The following is a 22847-nucleotide window of genomic DNA, read 5'->3' as shown; positions in this document are numbered from 1 at the left end:
ACCCTGTGAAGGAAATCAAAAATGCAGATGGACAAAAATAGAGGGATTGGGAATTCTATGTAGTGGTTCATAGTCATCTCACAGAGTTCTTTTGCTGGGTCCATCAGAATTGATCATCATATAGTATTGTTATTGAAGTATATAATGATCTCCTGGTTCTGCTCATTTCACTCAGCATCAGTTCATGTAAGTCTCTCCAGGCTTTTCTATTCATCCTGCTGGTCATTTCTTACAGAACAATAATATTCCATTACATGCATATACCATAATTTATTCAGCCATTCTCCAATTGATGGGCAGCCACTCAGTTTCCAAAGCCACGTATCTACTAGTATTTGAATTCCTAGTTCCAGGTTGGATGCATTTTCCTACTGTAGAGGGCATAGCATATTTACACATACGTATCGATATATATATGAAAGAAGTTCTCTGTGCACAGGTATTCAGATAATTTTAAAAGAAAAACAATCTAGAAAAAGGCTACATGATGACTAGCTTCTGGACCCAAATAGAGGGTCTATAGAAGAGTGTAGCCAAGAAGTGCACAGGAGGAAAGGCTCAGATGAGAGGCGAGGCACCCCAGTTTGTCTAAAAAACAATATATTAAAGACCATCTTTGTTTTTTCTCTCAGGGTCTGGAAGCACTTGGCTGTATCAGGAAATTCTTCCTAAAAAAGCCACCTGGAGTCTCTCTTTTCTCCAAACCAGTAATAGAAGAAGAAGTGATAGCCCCTGGCCTGAGTGAGAGGCCAACCGTCTTTTATGAGCCCACCATAGACTGTACGCTCCGCATGGGCCGCGTATTCCCACAAGAAGTGAACTGGAACAAATGGGTGCAGATGATCCATTTGTAAGAACACCTATTTGCACTTACTTCTCACCACATCTCTAGATGAGAGAAGGCAATTGCTGGAGAGCTATGGATGGATTTCCCAGCTGATGACTTACAGTAGCTTCGGTGCTGAGTAATGTCTTTTCTCCCCACCTCACTCCCAATTATGACCTTGTATTTTCTGGGCTCCAGGATTGCCTCAGACCAAGGATACATCCTACTATAAAGGAGCTTAATCATGTCAACAGTGAGACACTCTCCCTCTCCCCCCATCGTGAGAAAAACCAGACTCAGTGTGCCCCACCGTATGACACCAGTGGAATTGGCCTCGAGAAATAGGCCAGTGACCAAGACAGGATCTGTAGCCAACAAGCAAAAAGGAAATGTCATTTCCCTTTTATCCCTTGGGCCCCTGTCTCAGGCTGCCTTTCCCCAGGGCAATCTCATGGCATATCTCTGTAGGAGCATCTGATTTAAAGGTTTTCTTTAGCCCACCGCCTTCTGGGGAACCAAAAGTGTCATGGACCTAATATAACCCCAACATGGTCTACCAGGCTGTGCTTCGTTCAGCTACCAACACCAGGGGCTGGAGAAATGCCTTGTTTACCCTCTTCCTCTGCCCCACAGGGAACGGGGATCTAGCTTTGGGAAGAGGAGCTCAGACTATGGCTTCTGAATTTCAGAGCTCTGAGGAATTTTACTGGGGAAAATGGGCCTGTCCAAGAGCCCCAAAGAGCCTCTGCTTCTCTTTCCACCAGGCTCACTTCGGTGCTTCTCATATTAGCTAGACCTAATGCTTACCACACTTAGCTGCTAAGGAGCAGCCCCAAATTTCAGCTGTGGAATGGGGCCTGATACTGAATGTAAATATGTGATACTACAAATATGCTCCCTCAGTCATCCCATCCCCACGACTCACCTTTTTTATACCACTTGTACTGGTTTCTCATACAGTCACTGCAGTTGTGTGTGTGTGTGTGTGCGTGTGTGTGTGTGTGTGTGTTTTTTATTGTAAATGCAGTTGTTCTAATGTATAAAAGCTTCGGTTTCATTTAATTGGGGGGAAGGGGGCACAGTAATCTTCTCAGGTGAGTTTTAGTTCCAGCCACCATTTGGAAACAGTGTAATCACCACCATATCAGAACATATTCCCATGATATTATTTAAGAATATTCCCATAAGATTAATAGCTGGCATCTACATAGTGTAATTGATATTTACAATGTATTTGTGGGAATCATCCCATTTGATACTTCTAGTAATGCTAATGGAGGTAGGGTAGATATTGATATCATCCCCTGTCTTACAGATTTTTTTTTAAAGGATTCAAAATGATTAATTCACTTATCCACAGTCACACAGTTAGCAATTGGTAATGTATCAAAAAGGACCACAGAATTGATCGTAGCCAGCCAGCACTGGGATCAGAATCCTTACAAAAAATCCCCTAAGAGAGGCCGGAGGTATAATTACAGTGAATGAAATAATTCCTGCTCAATTCCTGCTTAAGTTCAGCCTCCACTTAACCTCTGTGATAGAGACAACGTACAGCTCACCAATAGTACATTCTATTTTTCTACATTTCTAATTATTAAACAATGTTTTCCTTCTAATGAAACAAAATCGACCTTCTCTCCAGCTTCTAGTTTTACCTTTTGGAACCACGCAATCTGATCTCTTCCATTTGAACCTAGATCTTCTGGTACCAGACCTAGAACAGCATATTGCTTGAGTCATCAAGAGAGTGGAGGCCTGTGATTTTGAGCTGATTCTGCTTATTTCCTAAGGACCTTCCCAATGCTCCAGGCTCAGGAGACTACACAGTGTGGACAGTCCCTCTTGGATCTTCTGTCTGGGCCACAATCTCTAAGAAACATAACATAGCTAGATCATTCTGGGATTTACTTGATACCAGATTTTCATAGGTTAAGCATTCAGAAGTATTTCTTGACTCTTTTACAGTTCAATAAGAGAAGGAAAAGAAGAAACAACACCAGGAAGGAGGGTGCAAAGAAGTCAGGATGTGGGATAATAAATGCTTTTAAGTATTTGAAATCCAACATTCCTCCATGAAAGTAGAAACCTGAGTCATTCAATTTGGTCACTCAAGTCAGAAATAGAAGCAATAAGTGGAGATTAGAGAGAGCAGATTGTAGATGTGGGGAAGGGAAGGCTTCCTGACACTTGAGTTAGTCCCAAAAAGACATAGGCTTGCTTCAGGAGGCATTGATTCCCCTACTCAGGAAGCCCTGATTCAAGTGGATAATCTTTTATTGGGGAAACTCTGGAGGGATTTCCTCTTAGCAGTATGTTGAACATGATGCTCTCTGAGGAGCTCTTTGATTCTGAAAGGATGTGGGACTTTTTAAGACTAGGATAGGCCAGCATTGTAAACAATGAGCCCTATTAGGTTGCAGGAATTCAAACTAGCCTATACTGGTATTATATAACTCCATATATTCTCTCTTCTAATCACAACTATTTTTGTTTTGTTTTGTTTTTGGTCTTAGACATGGCGATTAGGTTTTTGGGAATTTTGATCTCTCTTCTTCCCTTTCATGTATCTGGTTTCAACTTACATCTTACCTTTCTTCTCTTTTTTTACCCACCCAAGAACTTGCTATTTGCCATGAATTTTTTTTTTAATGAAAGTGAATTGATGTTTTTTGAGTATTTTTGAGAATTGATGCTCTTTGGAGAACCACACCCCTTTCATTCCCTACTCTTCCCTATTTCCCAGAGAAATCCCAGCCAATAGATAAGGAAATCTTGACTGTTGTGGTTGAGAATAGGAAAGGAAGTACAACTTTATAGGAGCTACAGACTGCCCCCTTAATGGCCTGCTCTAAGAGATGAATACATTTGACTTCCATCAAAACCCATAGTTCAGAGAGACAGCCAGCAGGTGGCACAAAAAGCACATGTTTCTGGTTGATTCTCTAGTTTGCTGTTTCAGGAACAGGTGGATAATCAATACAATTAAAATAGCTGTACCAGAACCCAGCCAAAATCCCTTCCAGTACTAAAATGCCCTCCCACTTTGCCCTTCCTCTTAGGCAAGGTTTTCACCTTCCTCAGATTATGATCTATAATATGTAAGAGGACTCTAGAACTCTGTTCTCTTCAGTAATAGGAGTGTTTTTGTTGTTTTAGTGGAAAGCAGCACAAGTATTTTTTTTCTGGAATAAAACAAGGCATTCAGAAATATGACAGTATTCAGAGAAGAGACTCTGCAAGCTGAATTACATGTGTCAATACCCTGCCCTGCCCTTCTAAGCTCTGCAGTACTCATAGGGATAGTAAGATTTCTCCACTTCATCTGGAAATTGCTATCCATCTATCTCATAAGAGCATGAGGCAGAGTATACAACCTGTGAAGCCTCCATTACAGCCCTTCTTACTTCCTCATTTGCCCTTTCAGTACTTTAGCAGGGGCTAGAAAAGGCACCAATAAACTCCTGATTGAGAATCTGCCTTAATGAAGAATGGCTTTCAAAAAAGTTTCTCCATATCTACTATATAAACAAGGAACTACTAAGGATAAAAGGAAACCCAGCTCCTGCCTGAAGGAACAAGGAAATTGTCCTATTACAACTAGAGGTTATATCCAAATATAACCACAGGTAGGGGAATTATAGAGGCAAAGGTGAAATGTAGTGGTACTCTCAAAATCTAAAGACAGAACTTTCAGGTGGCAGTAATAGTATGTAATGCTTCAAGGTTCACAAAATGTTTTATATATGTTAACTCATTTGATCTTTATAACCTTAAGAGTAGATGTTATAATTTTTCCCATTTTACAGATAAGGAAATGGAAACAGGTTAAGTGAATTGTTCCAAGATCACATAATAACTGAAGCAGGATTTCCTGGCTCCAAACCATATACTCTTTTTTTCTTAAAGGGTTGGGGGACAGGTTGCAAATTTAGAGAGTAAGACCTGTTGATTTCTATGTTTTCATATAACCAGCCCTTTTTTTCCCCCTTCATAATTAATTGTGGTGTAAAGGGAAATGCATTGGACTAGGAATCAAAAGGCCTTTGGTGCCTGCCTTGGTTGTGTCACTGTGTGAGGCTTTGATTAATTTCCTCAATTTTAAAATGAGGACCAAGAGGAAGACATTTGCAGAAACATTTCCTCCCAGTCCCCTCCTAAGGGCTGGATATTGTGTACAAGCATTCCCAACGCACAGTCATCCTCTGACAGTTGGCTGGCTGACTCCACCATACCATAGCAACTTAGGACAGTCTCTCATTTCAGCACCAAGACAACTGGCTGCTCAGGCAGGCAGAGTCTCTGGACAACTGCCCTCCCGTCTCTTTTCCTGCCACAGAGAGACTTAGAGGGATTATCCCTGTGGCTTATATCTGCGCCATCTTCCCATCCCAAAGAGAGACGACGGTCTATCCTTCCCTGCTTGACCCCTCTCCCTCCCTTCACTCTTGTTACCAGGATGAAGTTGTGGGGGATCTGGCCTTCAGTGAGTGAGTGTCCCGTTTGCCAAGGCTGTGACCCTCTTGGCTTGTTTTCCATTTGTTGCAGGTGCATTGGAAGCAGTGAGGTGTTTCTGTCCTGGCAACCGGTTAAGTGATCTTTAATCATAACCAGCTTTCTCAATTTCTCTGACTTAGTCTCAGTTTTGTCGGTCTCCTTGCGATCAGATGGGTATGAAGGGGAAGTGGTTTTCCTGGTAGCTGTGATAGCTGGAAATGATTGTGTATTGAGAGCTGGCTGGGTGGGGCTGGGCTCAGCTGGGTGTGCAGTTTGAAACTTGTGACCTGTGAGGGTGTGGAAACCACAACCTTCCTGGGCATCGAGCCCTGCCAATCCCCCAAGACCGAGCCTTTTTGTCAGGGGTAGGTGGCGAGGGGAGCCCTTTCTGCAAGAGCATGCTTGTGGGGTGTCAAGGAGAGAGGTTTGGCACAGGCCCAACTCAGTGCCCTAGGTCTTGATACTTAACCTGGCATCCACAGAGCCTTTTCAGACAGTCCAACTTGAGTGGGGGGAAAAAAGTTACATCTTTATTTTAACTAACTTTGAATTTATATTTAATGTTTCCTTTAAAAAAAAAATGTAGAGATGGCACAGTGAGTAGAGCACCAGTCCTGTAGTCAGGGGAACCCCAAGTTCAAATCTGACCTCAAGACACTTAACACTTCCCAGCTGTGTGACCCCAGGCAAGTCACTTAATCCCAATTGCCTCAGCAAAAATAAAATAAAAAATGTAGACCACAAATGGAGGGAGGGAATAAGCATTTATTAAGCATCTACTATGCACTAGGCACTGTGCTGAACTATTTTTTGCAAATATCTCAGATTCTCACAACAACCTTGGGAGGTAGGTGCTATTATCCCTTTTAAAGCTGAAGAAACTGAGGCAAATGAATGGTCTTGCCCAAGTCACAGACAGCTAGTAAAATACAAAAGGCTGTATTTGAACTTAGTTCCAGGTTCAGCACTTGTTAGAATCCTTACAAAGGGTTAACTCACTGGAATTGATAGAAACAATGCTTATGTACCTAAGTTTACACCTTTGAGAGTTCACACATTAGTTCCCAAGTTACCCCTCCCACAATTCCACTCTCGGAGGAGGAGTCAACATTTGAGTTTACACCTCTAAAAGAGCATATAAAAGCTCTCAGAGCCTCAGCCAGGAGTCAGTTGAGGAAATTGAAAAGCCAGAGACTGCAGTTGGGCAGAACCAAGATTCAGAGAGAGCTGGAGGCTGAAGCTGGCAGAGGCAAAGGACAAGCTGCAAGAGCTCTTGGGACAAAGCAGGGAAGCTTCTAAGAAAGTTAACCAAGCTATTTTGAAAGGAGACAATAAAGGATTTGAACTTTTATCAGCTGGCTGCATTTGAGGTGATTATTACTCTGAACCGAAACTAAGGCTGCCTCCAGAAGCTCCCCAAGAAACCTGCTCCCAGAGAACCATCATATTTTAGAAAAGAAGAGAGCATTACAAGCCCTCACCAGCACTTTGCCAACTTCCTCTCTATTACTCAAGACATTCATAGGCTTTAGCAGACTGCCAAAGAGGGATCCCTTGACATAAAAGTTAACTACCCCTGCCCTAGGTAGAAGAAAAGCTTAAATTATTTTAATTTCTTAATTCCTATCACTATCTCAGTGACTCCCTCCTACTACCAAACAGAATCCTCCCTTGTCACAAAATATAGTATAATTAAGCAGAACAATTGAACCCATTGGCTGAGGCTAGAACTATAAACAGCATTAAATACCTGTGGTCCTCCAGTCAATCCAGTGCTATTCTATGACCAGTCCTTCCTCTGTAACTCACTAACACGTTTTTCAGTCCTACACTCCAATACTAATAAGCACAAGCATGAAGGAATACTTGATATGAGTGTTTGAAAGCCACTGGTTAAATCATGAGTCCAAATAGAAGATTCTCAGAACTGGAAGGACCAGGAGGACATTAGACCAAACCATACTTGAACAGGAATCTTCCTGCACCATCTTGGCAAAAAGTCATCTATCCTCTGCCACAAAAGGGGAATCCATAATCCTACTCATGCAACTCAATCCACTTCTAATTATTAGAAAAATATTTCTTGACATTGTAGTAAAATCTGCCTCTGTACTTTCCAGACATAATAATTTTGCTTACTAAAAGCAAGAGGATCTAGGCAATATGGTGTAGTGGGTGGAGCATTGAAGTCAACATTAAGGAAAACCTGGAATCAAATCCTATCTTTAATTTTCTTTGATCATCTGAATCTCACTTAACTCACCTGAGAATTGGAGAAGATAAAGCTTATGGCACCTTTCTTGAAGATGTTTTGTGAAAAGTACTTTGAAAATCTCAAAACACAATAAGTATTTGCATTTTCTGTATGAGTCCTTCAAAAATTTGAAGATAATTATTACCATTCTCAAGTCATCTCCAGGTTAAACATTCCCAGTTCTTTCAAGAGAGACAGTGTAAAGTACTACACAGAGAACTGAATTGGGCTTCTAGAGATCTGGCCTTGAATCCAAGCTCAAACTATGTATGACTCAACTTTGGGCAATTCAACTAAAAATCCAGTCAGTAAGTAAGCATTTATTAATTGCTATGCCAGGCCCAACAAAAGGAAAAGGGGACAGCAAAGGATGAAATGGATGGTGTCATGGAAGCAAGCATGAGCGTGAACAGACTTGGAGAGAGAGTGGAGGATATAGGAAGGGCCTGCCCATGGGGTCACAAGGAGTCAAATGTGACTGAACAGCAACAAAGCCAGGTCCTGTGCTAAACATCTAGAATCCTTTTAATAAACATCAAGCTCCCATCGTGAAGAAACTGGAAATTCTAGTGACTTCCAAAAAAATCATTCCCCAACCTCCTCAGTGCACTTATCTTGTCAAACATTGAAATATGGCCATAGTAAAAAAAATAAAAAATAAAATTTAAAAAATTAGCAAATTTGCAGCTGTTCTGTCCTTTATAGTGTTCTTTCAGCCGGCAGCAAGTATTTTTTAAGCTCTTGCTCTATGCCATGGACTATGCTAAACTGGGAATATAAATAGAAACAGAAGGAAAGACAATTATATCCCAAGGAGCTTACCTTCTAATGGTGAAAGACCACTCAAAAGGGGGAGAAATGCATGGAAAGGAGGTATCCAGTATTAGAATATAGAAGGAGACCCATGATAGAAAAAGTCAGCAAGGCAGCCCAGACAGGGATGGACACTTGCAAACTCAAGTCTTTTCTTTTAATTCACTCTGCCTTCATTAAATCCACCTGAGCCTATTAGTGAGTGAAAGTATATTCAGATTTCTGAGAGACTGTTAAAATTTCACTTTAAGACTGATTCAGCTAACCTTTTTGTAAGTTGATATCTACAGTCAAGGCCTAAGGTTTGCTTTAAACTCAGTAAATAATTAGTCTTCATTAAAACGGTGTAAACCTGAATTTGCTAATTGACTAATGTCAGTAGTAGGGAACAAAATTGTGTTCATGTTATTACCATAAGATCATATTCAGTGGAAATGTATAACCTTCCTGTTTATGTATTCATTATACATTTACTACTGAACAGATATTCTCCGAGTATTCAGCGGAACATGTATTATCTAGCTTTGTGGACAGCTCTATGAAGGCAGACACAGCTAGAGGAATTTAACTGGGCTCATTACAATTTCATGTTTTTTAATGTCATTGGAGCCCTCAGCCTGCACGTCAATCATTATTCTTCCCTAGTTTATTGTGTTAAATTCCACACATACCTGTACTGAGCTAATTGTCTCTAAGTCGCTCACACTGCACCTCTCAGCAGATTCTGTTTCATACTTGACCCACAAAATTGAAGCCATCTATTATGAACTCCCTCTCCTCAATACTGTACCTCAAATCCCTTCACCATCATCCATCACCAAAAACAGATTTTCATTAAGCACTTAGTATGGGACAGGAACTATACTAAGGCAAAAATACAGTACATTCTCTCAGGGAGCTCACATTCAATTGGAAGCTTAACCTGCAAAGAATTTTACATACAATAGAAATTCAGCATAAATGGAAAGTGGTATCAGAGGGAAGGCATTCATTTTTTTTTAATTTTTTATTTAATAATTACATTATATTGACACTCATTTCTGTTCCGATTTTTTTTTTCCCCTCCCTCCCTCCACCCCCTCCCCTAGATGGCAAGCAGTCCTTTATATGTTGGATATGTTGCAGTATATCCTAGATACAATATATGTTTGCAGAACCGAACAGTTCTCTTGATGCGTAGGGAGAATTGGATTCAGAAGGTATAAATAATCTGGGAAGAAAAACAAAAATGCAGATAGTTCACATTCGTTTCCCAGTGTTCTTTCTTTGGGTGTAGCTGCTTTTGTCCGTCATTTATCAATTGAAACTCAGGTCTCTTTGTCAAAGAAATCCACTTCCATCAAAATATGTCCTCATACAATATCGTTGTCGAAGTGTATAATGATCTCCTGGTTCTGCTCATTTCACTTAGCATCGGTTCATGTAGGTCTCTCCAAGCCTCTCTGTATTCATCCTGCTGGTCATTTCTTACAGAACAATAATATTCCATAACATTCATATACCACAATTTACCCAGCCATTCTCCAATTGATGGGCATCCATTCATTTTCCAGTTTCTAGCCACTACAAACAAGGCTGCTACAAACATTTTGGCACATACAGGTCCCTTTCGAAGGCATTCATTTTTAGAGCAACTGGAAAGACCCTCTGCAGATGGGATTTGAATTAAGTCTTCAGGGAAGCCTGGAAACAGGTGATGAAGAAGAGCATTACAGATATGGGATAAGCTAGTAAAAAGACATATAATCAGGAGAAAGAATATTGTGTGCAAGAAACAGCAAGAAATCTGGCATTGCTAAACTGTAAATACATGGAAGGGAACAGTGTAAGAAGACTGAGAAAGATAGAGGTCAGGTCATGAAAACCTATAAAAGCCAAAAAAGATTTTATATTTGATCCCAGAAATAATAAGGAATCATTGAAATTTATTCATTGGGAGTGCTGCACTTTGGGAAAATTAGATTGGCAACTAAGGAGAGGATAGATTGTAATAAAGACTTGGGAGAGGGAAGGCAATCAGAAGACTTTCACTAATGCAGCTGTGATGGGATGAAGGCTAAGCAATGTAGTGGCTATGTGAGAAGAGAAAAGAAATGTGAAAGCAGAGATGATAAGATTGGGGAACAGATTGGATATGTGAGTGATGATTACAAAAAAGAAGAAGATGATATCAAGATTGCAAGACTGGCTGACTGGGGAGAAAGGGGATGCCCTTGATTTGAAAAGGAAAATCCAAAAGAAGGGAATATTTGGGGAAAACACAGATAATGAGTTCTATTTTAGACATATTGAGTTGGCAATGTCTATGGGGACATTCAGTTTGAGATGTCCAAAAGGCAATTGGTGACATAGAGAAGTTAGAATTAGATTGCAGAAACATCTGTATAGAGATAATTGAATTGCTGAGATCAAGTAAAATAGTATAGAGGGGGGGGGAAAAAAAGAGGACCCAGGATAAAATTTGGGAGGACATATGCAGTTAAAAAGAATGACGGAGGTGAAGATTGAGCAGAGGAGACAGGGAACAATCTGATGGATACAAGAACCATAAGAGTAATAGTAAAAAAAAAAAAAAAAAAAAACTGGAAAGGAGAGTATCCAGAGAAGGAAAGTAATTGGCAGAATCTAAGGCAGCAGAGAAAGTGAAGGGTGAGAATCAAGAAAGGCCATTAGATTTGGCAACTAAGAGATCACTGGTAACTTTAAAAAGAGCAGTTTTAATTGAATGATGAGATCAAAAGCCAGATTGCAGTGGGTTTAGGAGTAAGAAGAAATGGAAAAACTGAGTGCTTTTCTCAAACAGTTACTCTCTTTTACTCAAATCTCAGAGGGAAGAATTCTTTGTTCTTTCCAAGAGCACCCCATTTGCTTTATACCCAGGAGGTCATTCTCTTACCATTACTCTCAGAAGCTTACCATTTCAATTATCTTTTCTTTGCCTCTAATATTTAATCTTCTCTTCCACTGACTATTTGCCTACTTCCTGTAAGCATACCAGATCTTTTTCATCCTTTAAAACAAAAAACTGCAAGTCTATCATCCGCTTAAGTCCCCATCTCTTTCTTCCATTTCTCAACTTCTAAGGGAAAAAAAAAACTATATTCACAAAGTGCCTCCATACTTTGTCACCTCTCAACCCTCTCTCATTCATTTCATAGCCCCTTGAAATCTAGTTTCCATCATCACCATTTGACTAAAATTATTCTCTCCTTTCTCTCTTGTTGACCATGTTACTTCACAGAGATTCAGCTACAAATGTACAGATGACCCAGATCTACTGATCTTTCTCGCTTGTCTCCTGAGTTTCAGTCCCCCTGCAGAACTACCTGCTGGTTATCTCTACCTGAAAAAACCATAGGCATTTCCAAACATGTCCAAAATTTAATTCTTTATCTTCCCCCAATGCCATCCATCCCCTTAAATTCCTTATTTCTGTTGAATGAACCACTGTTCTTCAATCAAAGATTGATTGGGGATCAATTTGGTTTGTCAATCTTGCCAAATCTTCCTGACTCTACCTGGATGTCAATTTGGTTTGCAACCCCAAAAGGCACTCTTGATCCTTTGCTTTTTCTTACCACTTATATCCAATCAATTGCCAAATCTTGCTGATTCTATGTCTATGCCAAGAAAAAAAAGAGAGAAAGAGAGAAAGAAAGAAAAAAGGAAAAAGAGGGAGAGAAAAGAGAGAGGGGGGAGAGGGAGGAAAGAAGGAAGAAAGGAAGGATGGAGGGAAGGGAAAAAGGAAGGAAGGAAAAAAGAAGAAAGGAAGGACACAAAGGAAGAAAGGAAGAGGAAAATGGCATATCTCAGCCTTTATTCAAATGACATCACTTTTTTGGAGATAGATAGCATTTTTCATCATGAGTCCTTTGGGATTGTCTTGGATATTGCTGAGAATAGCTAAGTCATTCACAATTCTTCATCAAACAATATTGCTATTATTGTGTATAATATTCTCCTGATTCTTCTCACTTCACTTTGTATCAGTTCGTGTAAATCTTTCTAGGTTTTTTGAAAGCAGGTTGCTCATAATTTCTTATACAATAATAATATTCCATTGTAATCACGTGCCACGACTTGTTCAAACATTTCCCCAATTGATGCATATCCTCTCAATGTCCAATTCTTAGCTAAAACAAAAAGCTGCTATAAACGTTTTTAAACAAATAGGTTCTTTCCCTTTTTTGAAAAATATCTGTGGGATACAGATCTAGTAGGGGCACTGCTGGATCAAAGAGAATGCAGTTTCATAGCCCTTTGGCATAGCTCTAAATTGCTCTCCAGAATGGTTGAATCAGTTTATAACTTGACCAACAATACATTAGTGTCCCAGTTTTCCCACATTCCTTCCAACATTTATCATTTTCCTTTTCTGTCATATTAGCCATTCTGATGGGTGTGAAAGGTGGTATCTCAGTTATTTTAATTTGTATTTCTCTAATGATGATTCAGAGCATTTTTCATTTTCCTTTTTAAAGTTAATTTTTTCCTTTTTATGATTAATTCAGTAATCATTCAACAAATGAGAACATTTCAATGTATAAAGAACACTACACAAAACTGTGTATAAGACCCAAAACATTTGTTACAATTTATTTTTCAAAGCACTTATTAAATTTAACATGATAGCAACAAAATTGCTGTTTAGATCCCCTTTTGAATTTTTTCTTCTATTTAAAAAAAAATGTTTTATTGATGTTCTTTTTAAAAAAAAAAAAAGTTTGGCATCTTTAACACTACCTATTTTTCACACCTCTCTTCCCCACTCCCCATGCTATAAATACACACACACACACAAAACCTCTCTCTTATAACAAACAAGCAGTCGTCAAGCAAAACAATGAGCACATTGGTCAAGTATAAAAGTGTTTAGCTTGTACTGTTGTCTAGTCCATCACTTCTCTACATGAAATAGGAAGTGTGCTTTCTCCTTGGTCTTCAGTAGTCATAACTGATTATTACTTTGATCAAAGTTCCAAAGTCTTTCAAAGTTTTTCTTTCTATTATTGTGCTCATTGTGTAAATGGCTATCATTCTACACATTTCTTTCTGCATTACTTCCTGTAGTCTTTCCTCCCAATCTCTGGATCTCTCTTATAGTGCAATATTATTCTATTGCATTCCTGTACTATGATTTGTTCAACTGTTGCCCAATTGATGGTTACCCACTTTATCTCCAAACTTATGACACATTACTTCCCATAAAACGATCTTTTCCAATCATGCTTTATGTTTCTCATACAAGATATTCCATTGCTCATCTTCTTGTATCTTCATGGGGTTTTTCCCCCCATGCCTGGAATATTTTCCTCCTCACTGATGCTTCTTAGAATCCCTAGCTCCCTTCAAAGTTTAACTACTTCCTTCAAGAAGTCATTCCGGAATCACTCAGAAATTACTTCCCTGTCCCCAATATGGAGAGATTTATTTTGTATTCATTTTGTATTATTGGTAAACCTTTCATATTCTACTATACCTTCTCCCCCAGTGGAATGTAAACTCTTCCAGGATGGGGAATATTTCACCTCTGTATTGATTTCACTCTCATTTAACACAGCACCTTAGAATAAGTGTAAATAGCAATTGTTTTCCATTCTGTCCAGAAACCTTGAGAATCTTTGTAATATTCTCTCTAAAATGTAATGTTCTCTGTTGAGGTTTTCTTGGGGTCTCTGAAGGCAACCTTCATTTCAATTCAGTAATCACCACAAATGCAGCCAGGGGGTTAAAGTACAAATTCTTTATTATCTCCTTCAAAGTCTTGTCTCCTTCACTTGGGGCTCAGCTAGTTTTTCTGGAGGCCTATCTCTCTCCTTGATTCCAAGAGCTTGAGCTCCCACCTACCTTCTCTGGCTTCTGAATTGCCCCAACTGAATCTGGGCTGAGGCTCCTAGCTTATATGCCCCACACTGAGTATAAACCAACCATTATATCACTAGGAAACCATTATTTGTTGTAGGATTAAATCAGTGCTAAACTACATTTAACCACTGTCTCCTCAGTTCCACTTAGTACCTTGTTTCAAGTTCTGGCCCATAACTCTTCTTGTAGAGGATCACACTGAACCGTGCTAAATTAGATAACTATTGTCTATCAATTCCACTGATTTAGTACCTTGTAAGCCTCCTTTGTTTCAATTTTAGAGTTCTAGCCCATAACAGACCTTCCCCTCCCAGATTGGTATTTTTGTGATAATAATTAGGTCATTTCAATTTTTAACTAGTTCTTTATCATTCATTATAGGGATGTTGCCTCAGAAAAATTGAGGCTTGAGAAAGACTTTAATTTAGAAAGGCCAAAAGTCATCCACTGATTCCTGGTCCATATCTAGTGTTTTGACTTTTGTTTGATACTGGACTTCAAGAATTCCAGAAGAGAGAATTAGAGTGACAACTTTGTGCAATTCTACCTCACTTAAATTCAATTCTTGAGCAAATCAAGATACAACTTTTATGATGTTGTTGGTCCTTTTTGAAAATGAAGGATCAACAACAACCTAGTGACCATGTAATAAATGTCAATTGACTGACTAGTTGATTAACTGATTAAAGACAGAGTTAAAAAGCAAACACTTCAACTACACTCATTTACATGGAGCCAGTGATATGACTCTTTTCCCCAAATGGACTACTGGTTTGAGCATTGTATAGTCAAAGCTTTAGATTTATGTCTATCCAAGAGAGTGATTCCCACAAATTATTGTTTAAGGTACTCTGCTCTACACTACTGCATTTGAGGGTGGTTTTGGTAACAATAATTCAAATTGATATAGAATTATAAGGGTTACAAAATACTCCCATTAGAGCTCCCTACAGAAGTCTACTTGGAAAGGAGGAAAAGTCAACAATGGAGCATATTATTATGAATGACTTTGGGACATATAGGAACCTTGGAAAGAGGAAACACTGCTAATATACTTTAAGATCAGCATATAGACCTAGAAAAAACAAGAACAAAGGTTATATGGAAAAACAAAAGGTCAAGAATTTCAAGGGAATTAATGAAAAAAAATCAAATGAAGGTGGCCTAGCTGTACCAGATCTAAAATTATATATTTTTTCTATTGTTAGTCATTTTGCATTCCCTTCAAAGAAAAGATTTTTTTTTAATTATATTATAAAGCAGCAGTTACCAAAACCATTTGGTATTGGCTAAGAAATAGACTAGTTGATCAATGGGATAGGTTAGGTTTAAAGGACAAAACAGCCAATAACTTTAATAATCTAGTGTTTGACAAACCCAAAGATTCCAATTTTGGGGATAAGAATGCATTATTTGACAATAATTGCTGGGAAAATTGGAAATTAGTATGACAGAAACTAGGCATTGGCCCACATTTAACACCGTACACCAAGATAAGGTCAAAATGGATTTATGACCTAGGTATAAAGAATGAGATTATAAATAAATTGGAAGAGCATAGGATAGTTTACCTCTCAGACCTGTGGAAAAGGAAGGAATTTATGACCACAGAAGAAATAGAGATCATTGTTGATCACAAAATAGAAAATTTTGATTATATCAAATTGAAAAGTTTCTGTACAAACAAAACTAATGCAGACAAGATTAGAAGGGAAGCAATAAACTGGGAAAACATTTTTACAGCTAAAGGTTCTGATAAAGGCCTCATTTCCAAAATATAGAGAGAATTGACTCTAATTCATAAGAAATCAAACCATTCTCCAATTGATAAATGGTCAAAGGATATGAACAGACAATTCTCAGATGAAGAAATTGAAACTATTTCTAGCCATATGAAAAGATGCTCCAAGTCATTATTAATCAGAGAAATGCAAATTAAGACAACTCTGAGATACCACTACACACCTGTCAGATTGGCTAGAATGACAGGGAAAGATAATGTAGAATGTTGGAGGGGATGCGGGAAAACTAGGACACTGATGCATTGTTGGTGGAGTTGTGAACGAATCCAACCATTCTGGAGAGCAATCTAGAATTGTGCCCCAAAAGTTATCAAACTGTGCATATCCTTTGATCCAGCAGTATTACTTCTGGGCTTATATCCCAAAGAGATTTTAAAGAAGGGAAAGGGACCTATATGTTTGTTTGTGGCAGCCCTGTTTGTAGTGGCTAGAAACTGGAAACTGAATGAATGCCCATCAATAGAGAATGGCTGGGTAAATTGTGGTATATGAATGTTATGGAATATTATTGTTCTGTAAGGAATGACCAGCAGGATGAATACAGAGAGGACTGGCGAGACTTACATGAACTGATGCTGAGTGAAATGAGCAGAACCAGGAGATCATTATACACGTCAACAACGATACTGTATGAGGATGTATTCTGATGGAAGTGGATCTCTTCAACAAAGAGAAGATCTAACTCAGTTTCAATCGATCAATGTTGGACAGAAGCAGTTATACCCAAAGAAAGAACACTGGGAAATGAATGTAAACTGCATTTTTGTTTTTCTTCCCAGGTTATTTTTTTACTTTCTGAATCTAATTCTCCCTGTGCAACAAGAGAACTGTTCAGTTCTGCACACATATATTGTGTCTAGGATATACTGTAACCTATTTAACATGTATAGGACGGCTTACCATGGGGGGGGGGGGGAGGGCGGGAAAGAGAGGGGGAGAGGGAGAGGGAAGGAGGGAAAAAATCGGAACAGAAGTGAGTGAAAGGGATAATGTAAAAAATTACCCAGGCAGATTCTGTCAATAAAAAAGTTATAATTATGAAAAAAAAAAAGATCAGCATATAGGCTCCTAAGCAACAGAAATCCCAGGAGAGCAGCATCAATGGATAGCTTTTCCTCAGCTTTCTTGGTTCTAAGAATCATCCCCATTTCATCCCAGTGTGATGGTCTTTATTCCTCCACCCCTTCTTTAGATACCCCAACATCCAAAGTTTCCAGTATAAAACATAAAAAGAGTTGGAGGAAGCTAGCCATTGTTTAGGATCAAAGAATAACCATTTTATGATATGAGGCATTTAATCATGGAAGTCTCTGTGGCAGTGTGGTACACTGAAAAGAGTGCTATATTTGGAGAGGTCCAGAAGTGATCTCTTCCCTCTTGAATTTGGAGCCAGAAAACAAGTTTCAAATCAAACCACTTCTGTCACTAGCAATGTGATGCTTGGCAAATAACATTACCTCTCTAAACCCCAGTTTCTTCATCCGTAAAATGAACTAGATAGCTTTTTAATATCTTTGTCAGCTCTAAACCTATAACATTTTTGTGGAGATTTCATGAGATTTACTTGGAATTTGAGAAGTGGGGTTTAAAGAGACTCTCAGACTGTTCAGTTCTGCAAACATATATTGTATCTAGGATATACTGCAACATATCCAACATATATAGGACTGCTTGCCATCTAGGGGAGGGGGTGGAGGGAGGGAGGGGAAAAATCGGAACAGAAATGAGTGCAAGGGATAATGTTGTAAAAAAAATTACCCTGACATGGATTCTGTCAATATAAAGTAATTATTAAATAAAAATTAAAATAAAAATAAAAATAAAGAGACTCTCAGTCAGGGGATTGTGGGTGTAGAGCTGAAAGGTATTTGAGATCACTTAATTCAATTCCCTCATTCTACAGGTGAGGAAAGTGAAACATGAAGAAGAAAGGACTTGCATAAAGTCGCCTGGCCAGATAGTAGAAGGTTCAGGTCCAGAGTCTAGATTCTCTGGTTTCATGTTGAAAGAAAAAATCTTTCTTTTGGATTCACCATGGTAAAGGAGTCAAATTCATGATAAAGAAAATTAAAAGGAGTTTATTACAGGTACATCATGGTAGCAACTCAGGCTGATCACTAGAGATTAGCAATGACTTCAAAATGGAACCAATTTTTATTGTTAACTTTTGTAAAAAAGACAATTCAGACAGGTCAATGTCAGCAAAAGGGGGCTGGGCCCTTGCATCTGAGGTCCTCCCCAAGGATGGTACAATTTTCAGTTAGGGGTAACAATGTCACAGGTAGGCACCTGTGACAAAGAGTAAATAATACAGAAAGCTGTCAATTCTATTTATGTTTTGCCTTCCCCAACAGTCTCCCCCTATACTGTTTGGCAAGACTGGGAACAATGGGTCACTGTGTCAACATAACTTTCCATATCCAGACCCATTGATTTTTTTACTGTATACTTGGGTTGGGGAGAGAATGATGACTAAGGGGAAGGGGAGAAAAGAGGAGAGAAAGAAAGAAAGAGAGAGAGAAAAAATAGAAAGAAAAGGGGAGGGAAAAGAAGGAGAGGAGTGGGAAAGACAGGGAAAGAGGGAGGAGGAGAGATAGAAACAGAGAGAAAAAGAAAGAAAAATGGGGAAGGAGATGAGAATGATACTCGTGGTCCTGTGATTTGCTGTTCATCCTACAGAGATTAGATTGAGGACATGTTGGGAACACGGACAATTTTGCCTCTTTTTGTATCCCCAGCAGTAAACATATAATACTGACACATATACGTGTGTCATAGTACATGCTTAATAAATGTTGCTTGTCCTTTGTTCCCGAAGAGGAACATGACATCCAAAAGGTGATGTCATGACTTCCAAGTGAATTGGATTTAAGTGATGAGGGCTATGCAGTCACCAGCTTTACTCTCTCCTCTGGAGCCATTTGGGTCCAGTGGAAAGATGTAGATCAGGACGACTGGAGAGGGTACCGCTCAGCTGGATGCTGCAGTGGATAAAACAGTGGACTTGGGACCAGAAAGGCTCATCTTCATGAATTCAAATCCAGCCTAAGTTCAGGTAGCACTCATTATATTGCTTAATAAATAATGACTCACTGACCATAGGAGCCTGGACTTATGAGTATAATGACTAACAAGTCACCTTTTTAAAGACTATTCCCTTCTGAGGTAGTTAGATGGTACAATGGATAGAGCACTAGGTCTGAAGTCAGGAGGACCTGAGTCCTGATTCAGCCTCAGACACTTAACACTTACTAGCCATGACAAGTCACTTAACTCCAGTTGCCTTGCAAAAAACAAGACTTCTATTCCTTTGCTCCCATCTATCTTCTATTATTTTTATGACTTTCTCATTCCATATTTTATATAAGCCCCCCCCCCGCCCTACCTGCTCATCATTAAGTCTGACCCTCTTCTCACTAGCTTTATTCTCATCAACATGGATGGGGGACACACTTTGGAATGAGATTTTAAAAAAAGGATCAGAATGTGAAGATTTTATTTTCATTAAATCCACTCTCTTTCATCAGCGACTTTCCAGTTCTATGGCAGCCCCATAGTGTAATTCTGGTTATTGCTGTTTGTTTTTGTCTGTTTATTTTTTGCTCACCTGTGCAAGGTTGTATCTTAAGCTCAGGTTGTAAGCTCTATGTGAGCAGAAGTCGGTCTTGGTCCTTCTATTTGTCACAAAATGTCTGCAGCTCATTTTGCATAGTCTCTTGTTTCTTTAGCCACCGGCTTCCCTCTCCCATACTACAAACTCTTTTCTAATGCCTCTGATATTAGATAGAGGGCATAAGGGAAGATTGAAGGAGAGGACACAATCCATTCCTGGAGAAACTGCTCTAATTGTATTTTTCAACAATGGCTAATAAGCATCATCAAACCAAATGAATGTGAACCAAGAGCATAGATACACACATACACAAAATGTTTCTGGTTATAAGGATAGGGATTGAATCACAGGTGAATCTGTGATTTCATTGGAATAGGTGAGTATACTCCCTTTGCCAGTATGAGTTGGTACTTTATTGTTTTAGAATAGGAGCGGAGAACTTTTTTTCTGCCAAAGGCCATTTGGAGATTTATGACATCCTTCGAGGGGGGAGGGAGGGGGGCGTACAAAATTATCAACTTAGAGAACTCAAGCAGTGGGAGTCGTTGGTTTTGATTTCATTGGACTTACATAGCCCTTGGCCAGATGTTCCCCACCTCTCTTTTAGTACTTATAGGTTAAATAACTTGCCCAATGTCACATACTCAGAATGTGTCAGAGATGAGACTCAAACCCAGGTCTTTGCAGCTTCAAAGTAGTCACCTGTTGTGCCCTGCCGCCTCCTGGGCCATCTGTAAATGACATCAAATAATAAAAAGGGATTGAGTCTATTCTACTCTGCATCACCATGTTCTTTTTTTTTTTTTGATGGTTGTTTTGATGAATATGTGCCCCGGTTTTTTTTTTTTTTTTCCTGAGTGAAAGCTGCATGAAGAGTTGTTTGACCACAGGTTTATACATGAATCCTCAGTGACCTCACCTCAGTTTGGGGACCTGCTTAACTTGCTAACTGGTATGTGATCCAGGATCTGGGGAGGCTGGGGGGGAAATCACCCACTGTTTGACGTAACTTCTTGGGGTATCATCCTCAACATGACTGGTGTTTAGAGCTGGGTTGCCTTCCCTTTCCACTGGACTGCCCCCCATGAAGTCACTTTCTAAGGGACTGCCACAGTCAGAACCAGCAAAGCCGCTGTCGAAGGTGTCCATATCCAAGCTGACCAGTGGGTGACCAAACGCTTCTTTCTCTGAGCTGCAGGAGAAATGTGCATAAGATCCCTGGCCGAAAGGAGCACCCTCGCCTGAGGGCAGGGAAATAGGGCTTCCTGGATCCCAGTCCTCTGGAGAGTGCAGGCAAAGAGCTTCCAAAATACTGCCAATGGGGGCTTCTGGCCAGACTGGAATCCTCCCAGAGCTCTCCATGGAGACATGGCCAGAGGAGATGATTCTGTCTTCTTTCCCCAAGAGCAGGTCACCAGAGCCCTGTCCGTCAGGTTGGTCACCATCAAGATTTATCTTGGAGTAGTTGTCATCTCCATCACAGCCGCGGCCTCTATCCTGAACTAAATGGCTGCAGTCACAGTGAAGCTGACCAGACTCCTTGTCATCAACCACCATCACTGTGTCAAGGGACACGTGGCCATAGGATTCGTCCTTCCCCTCACCAGATCCTAAGGCAAAGGACCCAATTTCTGTCTTAGAGGGACCAAGTGAGCAGATTCCACGGAAGCCTATCTTGGGTTGCCCGTTAGCATCCATCAGCTCGATCCCTTTGGTGAGGCGGCTGCCATATACCTCCAGTACCTCAGGATGCACCAGTCCCCAGTCAAATAAATTCAGGGTGTAAGATGTTCCCACCCAGCTCTGCGAAAAGAGACAAGAGTAAATGATGTCATTGCTTTGGGTCAATGGAACCATAATCAAATCAGTATCACCATTGCTTCTGAAAAAGAGACTTCAATCAACTCCATTTGATTCCACTTACCACCCTTATGACTTCCTTAGACTGAAATCTCCATTACTGTCTACCACTCCTTTGTATGTACTATTTCTTATTTAAAAGTAAACTAAGAATCATCTTATTTTTATATTTCTATCCTTACATTTTATCCTATCCTTTATATTTCTATACTTAGCATAGAGCTTGAACACACAGGGCTTGGTAAATGCTTTTTCATTTATTCATTCATTCAAAGACTGAAGCAACTAGAAAACAAAGGGACCTGGTCTCTGGTGGTCAGTGACTTTAAATAAAGAGTTTTTAAGGTTTTCCAGACACAAATGAAAGTTTGACCAAGGTCCCAGACATGATACAAGATTCAATTAATCCACCCAGTCATCAGCCTCCATAAATGGCCATAGTTACTGTATCACAGAATGCTCAAGCTAGAAGAAATCTTAGAATATGGAATTTTAGACCTGAAAGGGACCTTTAAAACATGGATTATTGGAATTTAAAAAAAACTTAGAGATTATCTTTTCCCATCCCCTAATTTCATAATTGAAAAAATTGGGATGAGGTGACTTGTTCAAGATTGTACAAGTAGGAAAACCCACCTATCCTGAATCACAAATCCCTTTCAATAATCCTTAGACATCCTACCCAGTCCAGCCCCTAAATCCTAAATCCACTAGTTTTTTCTTAGTCTTTATCCTTGACCTCTTTTCAGCTTTCAACAAAATTGACAATGTTTTTCTCCTATATAATCTCTCCTCTTAGGGGTTTTGGTGACACTGTTTCCCCCTGATTTTTCTTCTACATGTTCTTCTTAAATCCTTCTTGGTGAGTCAAAATTCATGTCTGACACTCTCTGTATGGTTCTATCCCATGGTTCTGATTTGTATCTTCTTTTCCTCTCTTTTTGTACTCTCTTCCTTGATAATCCCATTGACTGACTCCCATATCATTTCTCTGCAGATGACTTCCAAACTACATATACAGACCTTATCATTTCTCTCCAGAGCTATAATGCTGCATCATCAACTGTCTGTTGGACATTTTCACCTGGAGATCCCAAAGAAACTTCAAATTCTACATGTCCACGGCAAAAGTCATTATCTCTCGCTCCCCTTAATCCATTTCTTTCCCATTTGGTCAAGTGTTCTCATCGTTTATTCTTTCAAGCTCAGATTTAAAGGTCACTCTTCAAGTCCACTCATTTACCAGATCATCCTGATTCTATACAACCTTATTTTCATCCCCATCTCTCTATGTGAAGTAAAACATGCACTCATAAG

At 39.4% G+C, this 22847-nt stretch overlaps 2 protein-coding genes across 4 annotated transcripts in view; one reads left to right on the top strand and one right to left on the bottom strand.

Annotated features, from left to right (window-relative positions):
• Positions 1-8257, top strand: part of GTF3C1 (general transcription factor IIIC subunit 1) — a 135650-nt gene extending 127393 nt beyond the window's left edge. Inside the window, exon 37 of the mRNA XM_051988276.1 lies at positions 633-8257. Within this exon, the coding sequence (XP_051844236.1) occupies positions 633-854 (222 nt within the window). The 3' untranslated portion in view covers positions 855-8257. The remainder of the gene's footprint in view (positions 1-632) is intronic.
• Positions 8258-18115: 9858 nt separating this feature from the next.
• Positions 18116-22847, bottom strand: part of IL21R (interleukin 21 receptor) — a 50684-nt gene continuing 45952 nt past the window's right edge. For all 3 annotated transcript variants that reach the window (XM_051988312.1, XM_051988304.1, XM_051988321.1), the window contains one exon: positions 18116-21473. In XM_051988312.1, the coding sequence (XP_051844272.1) occupies positions 20616-21473 (858 nt within the window). In that variant the 3' untranslated portion in view covers positions 18116-20615. The remainder of the gene's footprint in view (positions 21474-22847) is intronic.

This window comes from Antechinus flavipes, chromosome 1, assembly GCF_016432865.1.
Source record: "Antechinus flavipes isolate AdamAnt ecotype Samford, QLD, Australia chromosome 1, AdamAnt_v2, whole genome shotgun sequence".
Lineage (NCBI taxonomy): Eukaryota > Metazoa > Chordata > Mammalia > Dasyuromorphia > Dasyuridae > Antechinus > Antechinus flavipes.
The sequence above is the reverse complement of the archived record's forward strand: the minus strand, read 5'-3'. Positions and strand labels throughout refer to the sequence as shown.